General features: G+C 50.3%; 1 protein-coding gene across 1 annotated transcript in view; it reads left to right on the forward strand.

Annotated features, from left to right (window-relative positions):
* Positions 1-54: 54 nt before the first annotated feature.
* The window catches only part of LOC102371104 (trichohyalin-like), a gene marked incomplete at its 5' end in the record, with an annotated part of 13,336 nt that continues 923 nt past the window's right edge, over positions 55-12,467 (forward strand). Inside the window, 10 exons of the mRNA XM_025195410.1 lie at positions 55-129; positions 396-593; positions 1,497-1,571; positions 1,844-2,041; positions 3,063-3,137; positions 6,493-6,708; positions 7,913-7,984; positions 8,299-8,514; positions 11,744-11,797; positions 12,147-12,449. Coding sequence (XP_025051195.1) covers positions 55-129; positions 396-593; positions 1,497-1,571; positions 1,844-2,041; positions 3,063-3,137; positions 6,493-6,708; positions 7,913-7,984; positions 8,299-8,514; positions 11,744-11,797; positions 12,147-12,449 — 1,482 coding nt within the window. The remainder of the gene's footprint in view (positions 130-395; positions 594-1,496; positions 1,572-1,843; positions 2,042-3,062; positions 3,138-6,492; positions 6,709-7,912; positions 7,985-8,298; positions 8,515-11,743; positions 11,798-12,146; positions 12,450-12,467) is intronic.

Below are 12,467 nucleotides of genomic sequence, written 5' to 3' on the forward strand. Positions count from 1 at the left end.
CTGCACGGTGGTCCCATGAACACCCACCCTCTTTATCCCCTCCTCTGCCCACAGAAGGCCGTGTTGTCTGCCAACAGGAAGGCATCTGGAAATGCCATAAAAAAAATGGAACAATTTTTCCTAGAGCAGGTAAGCTGGGTGGTTTGGGACGGAGGGCAGTGTCAGAGCTGGTAGGAGCCACCGGCTGGGATAGCAAACGTAGAGTGGGGGCCAGCGTCGGGACAGGACAGTGCAGGGACTCAGGGGGGCATTAGGTTGGGGGGAGTGAGGAGCACAGGAAGAGGTGTGTATGTGAGGGGCCTCCTGGATCCCCCAGCATGCTGACCCTCCCTGTTTGCCATCCCCTTCTCGGTCTTCCTTTCTCTCTCTCATGGTCACCTGGCTGTGATTCCTAGGCTGAGGTCGAGTGCCTGCAGGTGACACCTGGCAAGATGCAGCAACGGCTGAAGGAGAAACACCAAGAGTTGTTGCAGGGCTGCTGGGAGGAGCTGCAGGGTGATGACTTCCAGAAAAAAGTGGCCCTGGAGGAGCTGGAGCAGGAGTCTGCAAGGATGCAGGAGGCTTCCCTGCTGCTCTATAGGAACAAGTATAAGGTCTGGTTCCTTTGCTACCTTGAAGAGCTCTGTGCATTGTGTATGGCCCTGTGAGAAGGAGTGGCCGCCCCAAGGATGGCATGAGTACAGGCATAATTGCCATCAGAGCAGAGATGGGGTCAGATATTTGCCTGCTTGTGTTTTGGTTTGATTTGTCCCAGGATGAATGAATTCGGGTTCTGGGGCATCACCCAAAGTCACTGGGAACTAAATACTTCCTTGACCCCTATGAAGTCCCTCAGAATACAGCCCTGCTTGCTCTCCATCTCTCCTATGATAGTCCTATTCACTGGTCCTCAGTTTCCAAAACCCAAAGAAGAAATGGGGATTGCATGTACAAATGCTAGTGCATGTGTAGTCTAATACATATGAAACCTTTCATGAGCGGTTTTCATATTGCCCTTGTTCGGAGCAGCAAGTTTGCACCCACGTTATAAGGGAAAACAGTTTTTAAAGCCACTGTGTCGAGGAGCCATGCAATTTAGATGCCAAGAAGTGGCCATAGAGCAGTCACTCAATGAAGAGCAATTGCACAGACCCAGTGAGTGTGTGGGAGGCTGGAAAACCATCTCCTTTCATCAGCTGTCTCTGAGGTGGATAAATATGTATAGACGCCATGCTGCAGGACCCAGGGGCTGCAGGGAATCCTGGGCAAGCTACAGGTTCCCTTCATTTGGGTGGTGGGAGTGTGGCTGCAGTGCATCAGGGGATAGGAGGGGAGGAGGCTTGTCCCAAAGGATATGTGGGGTGGGGGGATAGTTGTAGGGATGTGGGTCACCATTGAGGTGTCAGGCAGGTGTTTCGTTTTCATCATACGGGGGGCAATGTCAATCGTGGTGGAAGCAGCAGGTGCAAGGTGGTCCCATGAACACCCACCATCATTATCCCCTCCTGTGCCCACAGGAGGCCGTGTTGTCTGCCAACAGGAAGGCAGCTGGAAACGCCATGAAGGAACTGGAAAAGTTTGTCCTTGGGCAGGTAAGTTAGGTGTGGGTTGGAAATGAGAGGCAGTGTTGGAGCAGGTGTGAGCAGAAGTGGATGAAGATTCACTGGGGGGCCCTGCAGCCCAGCACCACCCCCCAGCTTGGGCCAACCCCTGACCCATGCCCTGTATGTATGTGAGGGGACTCCCAGGTCCCCCAGCATGCAGATCATCATCCCTATTTGCCACCCCCTTCTCTGTGTGTGTGTCTCTCTCTCTCTCTCTCTCTCTCTCTCTCACACATGGTCATCTGGACTGTGGTTCCCAGGCTGAGGTCGAGTGCCTGCAGGTGACACCCGGTGAGATGCAGCAGCAACTGAAGGAGAAACACCAAGAGCTGTTGCAGGGCTGCCGGGAGGAGCTGCTGGGTGACGACTCCCAAAAACAGGCCATCCTGGAGGAGCTGGAGCAGGAGTCTGCAAGGAAGCAAGAGGCTTCCCTGGTGCTCTATAGGGAAAAGTATAAGGTCTGGCTGCTTTGCTACCCTGAAGGTCTGTGCACACTGCTCATGGCTCTGTGGGAAGTGAAGGCCACCCCCAAGGATGTCACGAGTGTAGGCACGATTGGCATCAGAACAGGGATGTGCTCAGGGTCGTGCACCTTGTTGGGTTTTGGCTTGATTTCGCCCAGGAGGAGTGAATTCAGAATCAGTGGGGTCACTATGTAGTGCCCCAAGGTCCCTGGGAACCAAATACTTCCCTTAACGCAATAACGCCACTTCGCATACGGCCCTCCTTCCATTCAGTCTCTCCTGTGCCGCTTCTGTTCACTTGGCCTTGCTTTCCAAAACCCAAGGAAGAAATTGGGATTGCATGCAAAAATGCTGGTGCATGTGTAGTCTAGTGTCCATAAAATCTTGCATGAGGGGCTCTCATTTTGTCCTTGTTTGTAGCAGCAAATTTGTGTACAATGTAGGAGGGGAAACAGGTCTGTAAAGCCATTGTGTTGAGACGCCAGTCAGTTTAGGTGGAAAGAGGTGGCCGCGGAGCAGTCACTCAATAAAAAGCAGTTACACAGGCCTAGTCACTGCCAGGGAGGTTAGTATATGAGCCCCTCATTTCCAGGCCGTTGGGTGGTGGTTGCATCTTGGTGAACTGGCAGTAAGAAAAGGAGACATGCAGACACATGGGGGAAGAGAACTGATGCAGACTTATTCTCTAAACCCTCGTTCTCAGACCAAAGGGAAACCCAGTGCAGAAGGTGGGGTCAGCCCTCTGCCTCCTACATCTTGTGTTTGGGGGGCCTGTTTTTCGTTAGTAGCTGATAGTGGACTCCAGGAAAGTGCAGGTAGAGACAGGAACCCTTAATTTGGGTGTTGGGAATGTGGCTTGCATGCCTTGGGAAGGGGGAGGAGAGGGATGGGCAGCTGGAGAGTGGTTGGGCAGGGGCTTGGTTTTCAGGAAATGATGGAGCTGGCTGCATTGGGGAGAGTGGGAGGGTGTTCCTGGGACTCCAGCAACATGGTAGACCCACTCTTCTGCCCACAGGATGCTGTCTCCTCTGCCAACAGGGTGTTGACTAAAGGGGTCAAGGAAGAATTTGCTGAATTTCTTAATGCACAGGTAAGTTTGGAGGTTGTGCATGTTTGGGCTCAGGGGCCATGTCAGACGTGTGAATGTGCCCATGGCTGGGATAGCAGGGGCCCATGTTTCTAGATCACCATGATCGAGGGTCACCATCAGGCCTGGGGGAGGGCAGAGGGTGGGAGGCAAAGAGCTGCAGGTCAGAAATAAGGGTACTGGCACATGGTCTTTTTCTGGCCACGCTTAATCTGCTCTCAGACTGGCCTTCCTTACCTTCCATCCCACTTCCTTTCCTTTCTGTGGTCTATCCCTTTTTTAAATGTGAAATCCAGTCCATGCCTATGGTGATGGTTTTGACACCCAGGAAAATACAGCAGCTCGTGAAGTATAAATGCTTGGAGTTGTGGAAATGCTACTGGACATGACTGGAGAAGAGTCTGAGAAATAGGCCTCCATAAGAGAGCTAGATCAGGCGCTAGAAGCTATGGAGAAGGAATTTCTTAAAATCATTGATGCAAAGTTCAAAACTATGGGTGTGGCCTTTGGGCTAGACTGCGTGTCATTGCCAAGTGTGGGCATTTTTATCTGTGTGGCAGTCACAAAAGGAATGGCAATGGACGCAGGGGTAGTGGGGTTGGGCCTGGCTGGTGCTGGCTTGCTTGCCAAAGTTAGGTCATCGGTTTAAAAAAAACCCAAAGGGGCATTGAAATGCAAGGAACAGTTACCCAGAAAAAGAGAATAGGATGAATTTCCTACAGCCCTCCCAACTCTAAGATAGGCCTTGTAGCACCCCAAAATGTAGAAGCATAGAAAATGAGGGTTGGAAGGGACCTCAGGAGATCATCTAGTCCACCCTATGCTCAAAGCAGGATTGTCCTCAACTAGATCATCCCAAGCAAGGTTTTGACTACCTGGGTCTTAAAAACCTCAAAGGTTGGGAATTCCACCATTTCTCTGGGTAACCTGTTCCAGTGTATAACTACCTTCCCAGTGAGAGAGTTTTGCCTAATATCTAACTTAAACTTTCTTTGCTGCAACTTGAGCCCATTGCTCCTTGTTCTGTCATCTGCCACCACTGAGAACAGCCCAGCTCCATCCTCTTTGGGACCACCGTCAGGGAGTTGAGGGCTGCTATTAAATCCCTCCACAGTTTTCTCTTCTCCAGACTAAATCAGCCCAGTTCCCTCAGCATCTCCTCACAAGTCATGTGTTCCAGCCGCTGAACCATTTTCGTTGCCCTTCGCTGCATTGTCTCCCATTTGTCTATCATGTGTTCCAGCCCCTGAACCATTTTCATTGCCCTTCGCTGCATTGTCTCCCATTTGTCTACATCCCTTCCGTGCTGGGGGTGCAAAACTAGACAGTACTCTAGACCGGGCCTCACTGGGGCTGAATAGAGGGGAAGAATCCCTTGATCTGCTGGCAACGATCCTACTAATGCTGCCTAGTACACCGTTAGCCTTCTTTGCAACAAAAGCTTATATTCAGCTTCTTGTCCACTGTAACCCACAGCTCCTTTTCAGTAGTGCTGTTGCTTAGCCAGCTGGCCCCCAGCATGTACTCATGCTACGTGGGGTTGAAGGCCTCGATAGATATACAGTTTGTAAGGAAATATAGATTTCTGAGTACGAATTAGATATTAAAGCCATTGACACTTGTGAAGTCATGCCAGATTTGCACCAGGTAAATCACTAACTCTCTTCTCCTGCTGTGCAGTCACCGCTCTTTTCATTTTGCTTTGCTTGCCAACTACTGGGGAAATTTTGGGAGGAGGGAGGTCATTTGCTAAAATTGATGGTTCATGTATATCTAGCTATGTAGCAAATACTGTCTCTCCCTGGGTTGAAACGCCAAGTTTGTGCAAAAAGTCACCTAAGTTTGTGAGCCAGTGGGCACACCCACGTGTGCATTAGTGTGCCTTGCTTACTGCACATTAAGTTGAGTACCTGTAATAATAGGAACTAACTAAATGAGCAGTAACCGGTACTACTACCCAGTAGCACCAGCACGTGCCTTTTAAGTGACACTAATGTGCAGTAGACTAATTTTACTGCACATCAGTGCAGTAACACAGCTTTTACTGTGACACGCTAATGTGCCATAGAATTAATCAACTCCACATTTAGCATCTCATGTAGACGTGCCCAGTAAGTATCGGGGAAGGTCAATGTAGGTAGAAGATTGTCTAATTCCTTAGGATGCTCATTAAACTGCAGCCTAGACGAATGGTGTCACTTCCCAGCAGGGACAAAATGCAAGCTACACTTGTAAGACTTCTGGTAGAGTTAGTTCATCCCTTTGGGGGGAACAAGTGGTCCAGCAGAAAACCTAACTTGTGTGTTTTAGTTAACCTTATCAGTGATTTTGTGTCTTTACCTATTTCTGTTGTTCAGCAATGGGGCACTTGTATATGCAACAGGGCTTTTTTGCACAGTGTCTTAATCTGTCGCCCTTAATTTATTTAATTAATGAACTAAAAAAAGGAGGTCAGCAGAAGATTGATCCACGTCGGGCTCAGCAGCTACACCTGGTGGGCCAAAACATTCGTTATACTGACTACCTGCAAATGACCCGATATAACTTGACCCTACACCTACACCCCTGATATAACCTGTGAATTGTAGTGACACCTGGTGGGCAAGGGGGCTCCGGACACATAATTTGGTGAGTTGACCTGCACATGACATGTACACCTGGCAGATGTTTTTGTCCACAGTGGGACAAAACATTCATTATACTGACTACCTGCAAATAACTCGACCCTACACCTACACCCCTGATATAACCTGTGAATTGTAGTGACACCTGGTGGGCAAGGGGGCTCAGGACACATAATTTGGTGAGTTGACCTGCACATGACATGTACACCTGGCAGATGTTTTTGTCCACAGTGGGACAATTTGCCATGATCCAACTAAAATACATCGGGAGGTAGTCTGAAAATTGCCGCAATGTGGGACAGTTTGAGACAACAAAACCTTGTGCACGTGTACATGGTGACACCCTTATGCTAGCCATGGTGATGTTCATCATGTGTACATGCACAAGTCATCACATGCACAAGAGCCCCAAATACACAGTAGAATAGATGTCTGCACATTAAGTATCACCTAAAAAGTGTGTCCTTGCACTACTGCACATTAGCACAGCCTAATGTGCATTAATTTAGTACCTCACATTGGATGTACTAAATTTTAATGTGCTTTAGGAAAAGCACATTAATGCATGTGTAGATGCACCCAGGGAGTGTCAGGGATGAGTGGTAATGGAGCAACGGGTAGTGGGCTGTGGTTCAGGAATGCTGAAAGACCCTTATACCTCCATGAAAGGCTGCAACAGCCCCTCAAGCTGCCCAGACTCCAAGACTAATCTCTGTCTCCCCACCCGCAACCAGGACCATGACACACAGACTGAGGAGCAGTGCCTCCAGGTGGAGCCCAATGAGCTGCAGCAACGCCTGGAGAGAAAATACCATGACTTGCTGCAGCACTGCCAGGGCAAGATGATGGGAGAGGAGCCCCAGAAAGAGGACACCCTGGGGAAGCTAGGGCAGAAGCTGAGAGAGAGCAGTGAGGAATTCTTGCACACCTACAGACAACAATTCAGGCAGGTCTGTGTCTTTGCCAACCCTCAGGAGTGATGCACTCAGGCCATGGCAGGCTGGGTCAAAGGGGTAGAGGTGACCAGAACCATTGAAGCAGCATCTTCAGGGTCAGAGCCATGGGCACTGGGGTGTGTGGAGCAGGATGAATGCTTGGATATAGTGGGGTGCTAAGGATCGCCATTCCATACATGGATGTCTGTTTAGAAATCAAGATGCTCTTCAGGACCAAAAAGGAGCTGGTGGTGGAAAGGGAGAGACTGGGGTATGCCCTCCCCACAGTGCATGCAAGTGCCCCCTCCCAGGCCTGGACGCAAGCAAAGGGACAGTGAGGCAGAGACAGAAGTGTAAGCAGACAGGCAGAGGGAGGGCCACTGGTGGCCTGCGTTGCCCATTCAGGTCTTTTCCTTTGTATGCAAATGAAGTTGTTTGACAGGGCAGGACTGGCACAACTGCTACTTGCACTTTTCAGACCCTGGAAACCCTCAAGAGTGGCAACGCAGATACTTAAAATAATTTCTGGACAATTTTTAGTAAAGAAGGTTTAACGCTAAGGTTTCTACCCTATTCTATATGGGTCTGGTAAAGTCAAAGAATAAGAAACCATCATTACCAATGCAGAACTTAAGCAATAGCTAATCAGGAATTTCAAGCTCTGATAAGAGTGGTATCCAACAGTACCTTAGTGATCTTCAGGTTGGAGACTCCAATTGCACAGTAGCATCCCATTTTGTACCCACTCTTTTAACTAGATGCCCCCAAAATGCCCTATCCAGGAACAGGCCTCCTGATCTCCCCCTATGTGGCTGGATAGTCTGTGTCTCTTGGGCACAGGCAGAAGAGGGGAGTGCAGTGCCCCTAGGGAAATGTTGGGGAGGGGGAGAAGAATGGAATGAGTTAGCCCAGGCAAGATACCCCTTTGCTGCTGTGCATAGGTGACGTGTAGGAGGGAAACGCCGGGGGGGCATGTGCCCCTCCAAGAGCGCTGGTGCCCCCCTGATAGCGAGCATGCCATCTGGTAGTGGGGCAAAGAGAGCGCTAGTGCCCCCCCACCCCCATCACCAGCTTGCCACTGGGGAACACCCACAGTCATGCCCCGCTGGTGCTCCCCCAGACTTGGGAGGCACCAGTCACCCACGTTGCTGTGGAAGGGGCATGCAGGGGGTTCCAGGAGTGGTCCCATAACCACCTCCCTCCCCGTTTCCCTGCACAGATGGAGAACTCTACCAACCTGAAAGCAAAGGGAAGAATCAAGCAGCAGTTTGAAGAATTTATTCAGGAGCAGGTGAGTGTGTGGGACTGCAGGTCAAGCTGCAGGGCCCTGGCGCAGTGAAGGGCGGATGCCCTGAGCTAGAGGAGCAGGGAGTGGAGGGCCGGAGACGGGAGATGTGGCAAGGCTGGAGGTGTAATCCAGGACAGGAGGGCAGGGAGGCAGGGGCCTGTGGGAAGTGGCAGGGTAAAGGGCAGGTCTGTGGGGCCCAGGCCTGGGACAGCAGTGGGTGCCCGTTAGGAGTGGGGGGCAGTGGTAGGGCGGTGTGTCTGTCGGAGGTGACCATCTCCTGAGCACCAAAAGCTAATTTCTGTCTCCCCTCCACCCAGGACCATGACACCCAGACTGAAGAGCAGTGCCTGCAGCTGAAGCCGAGTGGGATGTGGAAGCAGCTGGAGGAAAAATACCAGGACTTGCTGCAGCACTTGAAGGGGAGACTGATGGGAGAAGAGCCCCAGAAAGAGGATATCCTGAGGGAACTGGAGGAGGAGCTGAGAGAGAGAATGAATGAATTCCTGCTCATTTACAACCAGCGATTCAGACAGGTCTCACTCTTCCAAACCTCAAGGGCCCTGGCAGGCCGGGACAAGGGGGCAGGGTTTCCAGAGCCATGGCAGCAGTATCTGCAGGGTCAGAGCCATGGGCACTGAAGCGTGTGGAGGAGGAAAGATGCTTGGACATTGTGGGGTGCTCGGGATTGCCATTCTGTATGTGGATGTTTGTCTTGACATAAAGACACCCATCAGCCCAGGGGAGGAGAGGCATGGGAAAGTTGGTTCAGTGCAGAAGCTCTTGATGGCCAGAGGAAGAAGGTGTGGAGCAGTCCCCACAAAGCCAAACAGGCTCCCGGCCCTCTTCCAGCCCTGGATCTAGGTGCACAGATAGCAAGAGATAAATGGACATGTACAGAGGTAGATCAAGGGTGTGTGCAGAGATTTGATATTTCTGGTATGGGTGCTATGGGATGGGAGAGCATCTATTGACATGGTTTCTGCCCCCTTACCTTGGCAGGGGAGTGTGGAGCAACTGGGGGCAAAAGAGCTTTACTGCTCGCTTCTTCTGCCCCACACCCTGCTGCCTCCAAGAAGCTATGCAGCTTGGTGATACTATTTGAAATGCTCCCACTGGAGAGGTGACAGGGGGTAGATGTCTCTCCACCCTGAAACACTCCTTTTGTGAAGAGCTTCAAAGTGTATATGCCCTTCAAAATGCTTCAACAGCTGCATTTATCTCCACCCCTAGATTCAGCTTCCCCTGAATATGGGGGAAAGCAGCTTGCAGGGGATAAAGAGAGTTCGTTATGAATTTATATTAGGGAATCTTAGGAAACATAATTTATTAGAAAAGGCTGAAAGAAATTAAATTAATGAGTTTGGAGAAGAAACGGTTGAGGGCAATTGGATAGCAGTTTTCAAATACCCATGGTAATAAGGAGGATAGAAATGGACTGTTTTGCATGGCCACAGGGGACTGAACAAAGAGTAATGGTCTCAAATTGTAGCAGAGGAAATGTAGGCTGGGGATTAGGAAGAACTTTCTGACTATGAAAGTTATGTAGACCTGGAGGGGATTGCTTAGAGAGGAAGCAGGGTCTCCATCCTTGGAAGTGTCTAAGAGCAGACTGGACAAACAGTGGGGTCAGAGTATTTCGGCAGCACAGGTTCTGCCTGCAAGGGGGCTGTTCCTCAGGCATTCGCTCTAACATTTTTATTAGCAACCTTGGTGCTGGAAATATGTGTCCTTCCCAAATGCACCATCAGTGCTCAGTTGCAGGTATTGCCAATATGGAAGAGGATTCATGCAAATTCATATACAGGAGGACTTTAGATCATCTGTCAGATTCATGTAAATTCATTCCTGTGGAGAGATTTCCCCCAGTGAGCGTATCACTGCTGTACTCCAACACAGCAGGTGTGTCTAGACGTACATTTTAAGCATGCCTAAATTTACTGCGCATTAGCTTCATGTGCATTAAGTGGGTTTAGACACACGTCTATATGTGTAGGCATTAAAGTCCATTAACGCTCTGTGTGAACTGACTTCGGACTAAAGTTAGTCCCATGTCCATCAACACACAGTGTTCGTGGGCTTGAACACATCTACGTGTTCCTTAATGTGCTTTACCTATTTGAACCTACATTTGTTACCTACATTTGCAGGTATCAAATTTAGGCACGATTAGCCTTATATCACCATTTTTAATGTGCGTTAATAGCATACACGTGTAGACATATACCCTAATGTGCCTTATGTTTAGGGTAAAGAGTCTTAAAGCATCTTGTGTAGATGCACCCAAAGAGACCCTGGAATATGGCTGGGGCGGCGGGAAACTCCAGTTCTCCCTGCTTACCAAGACACAGCCCCAGACATCCTTGGGATGTGTGTAAATAGGGAAGGTGAGACAGGTTCCCCCCAGGCTTCAGGGGCCTGATCCAATTCCCAGCGCTCCTAGGACAGGGATCCTCAAGCCTGCAGAGTCCCTGTGTGGGGTGGCTGGAACAGAGTTCCAGGTGTAACTGTTTTGGAAATGCTTAAAAATGTACTGTTTCAGTTGCTCAATGGATATCCACAGGGTGACCATATGTCCCAAATTGCCCGAGGCTGTCCCAGATTGCATTAGCTGTAGCAATCTCTTGGCCATTGGAGAATTATTTTTTTTTAAGACCTGGATTGGTGGGAACCTGGTAGCTCCAGGGTCAGGGCACAGAGCGGGGAGGGCGCATGCGCATGCACCGTCTGTCCTGCCCATGCTCTGGGAGCTGTGGAGTGGAGAAGGAGAGAGTGTCTTGCCTAACCAACTTGATTGCCTTCTATGATGCGGTGACTGGCTCTGTGGATGTGGTGTACCTTGACTTCAGCAGGGGTTTTGATGCAATCTCCACAGCATTCTTGCAGGCAATCTGAGAAAATATTGGTTGGATGAATGCACTGCAAGGTGGATAGAAAACTGGCTGGAGCATCAGGCTCAGAGGGTAGTAATCAATGGCTCCATGTCTAGTTGGCAGCTGGTATCAAGTGGAGAGCCCCAGGGGTTGGTTCTGGGGCCAGTTTTGTTCAATGTCTCCATCAACAACTTGGAAGATGGCATAGAGAACACCCTCAGCAAGTCTGCAGATGACACCAAGCTGGAGGCAGTAGTAGATGTCCTGTCCTGCGGTGTTAGGATTCATAGTGACCGAGTCAAATTAGAGGATTAGGCCAAAAGGGATGTCATGAGGTTCAACAAGGACAAGGGCAAAGTCCTGCACTTAGGACGGAGCAATCCCATGCACCGGTGCAGGCTGGGGGTGACGGGCTGGGCAGCAGCTCTGCAGAAAAGGACCTGGGGGGACAGGGAACAATAGGCTGAATATGAGCCAGCAGTGTGTCCTTGGTGCCAAGAAGGCTAACAGCATCCTGGGCTGCATTGGTAGGAGTGTTGCCGGTAGGTCAAGAGAAGTGATTGTTCCCCTCTATTCAGCACTGGTGAGGCCACATCTGGAGTCCTGTGCCCAGTTTAAGGCCCCCCCAATACAGAAAGGTTTTGGATAAGTGTGAGTGCGCACAATGTGGAAAGCGGGCTACAAGCCATTTTAAGTTGTCTGATAGAAGACCCTTCTAGCCAGGCCCCTCTCACTGAGCCTGGGAAGCCAGCTCTACTTCTTAGGGCGGGGTGGTCACGTATATTCTGGCCACACGGGTCCACCCAGACCTTGATTTTGGTAGACCACCAAATGTACTTGTGGGGCTCCAGGAATTATCCACGCCCATCCACCTCCCCATTTTTCTCCACAGATTGAAGCAAAGGAAAGAATCAAGAAGCAATTTGAAGAATTTATTGAGGAGCAGGTGAGCATGTAGGGCTGCCGGTTCAGCTGTAGGGTCCATGGGAAAGCAGAAGGGGCGGCTAAGGATAGGCCAGAAGGGCGGCAGGCTGGCAGAGCTGGAGGAATCTAGGACAGGGAAGACAGGAGCTCAGGATGGGGCATGAGGGTCCCAAGCCGGAGGCATGGGCAGCAGCCTGTTGGTAAGGGGTGATGGGAAGTGAGTTTTGGGAAGGGCCCAGATCTGGGACAACAGAGGGTGCAATCTGAGGTCTGGGGTTTACCTGGGCTTTGTTTCTGTTAGAGCTTAGTGTGATTCCCCACGCTGTATCATTAATGCCAGATCCCTCTCTCTCTCTCTCCTCCCTCTTTAGAAGCAAGACTCTGAATCCATGTTCAAGTGCCTGAAGATGAATCCCAACAAGATGCGGCAGCACCTGGAGAAGAAGCGCGATTCTTTGCTGCAGAGCTGCTCAAGGGAGCTGTCGGATGAAAAGTCCCAGATTTCAGCCACAAGAGAGATGCTGGAGACGGATTTGAAAAATATGATGGAGGATTTCTTCTTACTCTATGAGGAGCACTACAAAAAGAAGTTCTTCATGATGTGTGTGAGCATAGGTGCAATTGCCTCCCTCCCAATTGGTGCAGGCATTGGTGCAGGTGTGGCTGCAGCTGTGGCTGGGGGCCAAACCCAA

The sequence above is a fragment of the Alligator sinensis genome, unplaced genomic scaffold, assembly GCF_000455745.1.
Source record: "Alligator sinensis unplaced genomic scaffold, ASM45574v1 scaffold581_1, whole genome shotgun sequence".
In the NCBI taxonomy this organism is placed as follows: domain Eukaryota; kingdom Metazoa; phylum Chordata; order Crocodylia; family Alligatoridae; genus Alligator; species Alligator sinensis.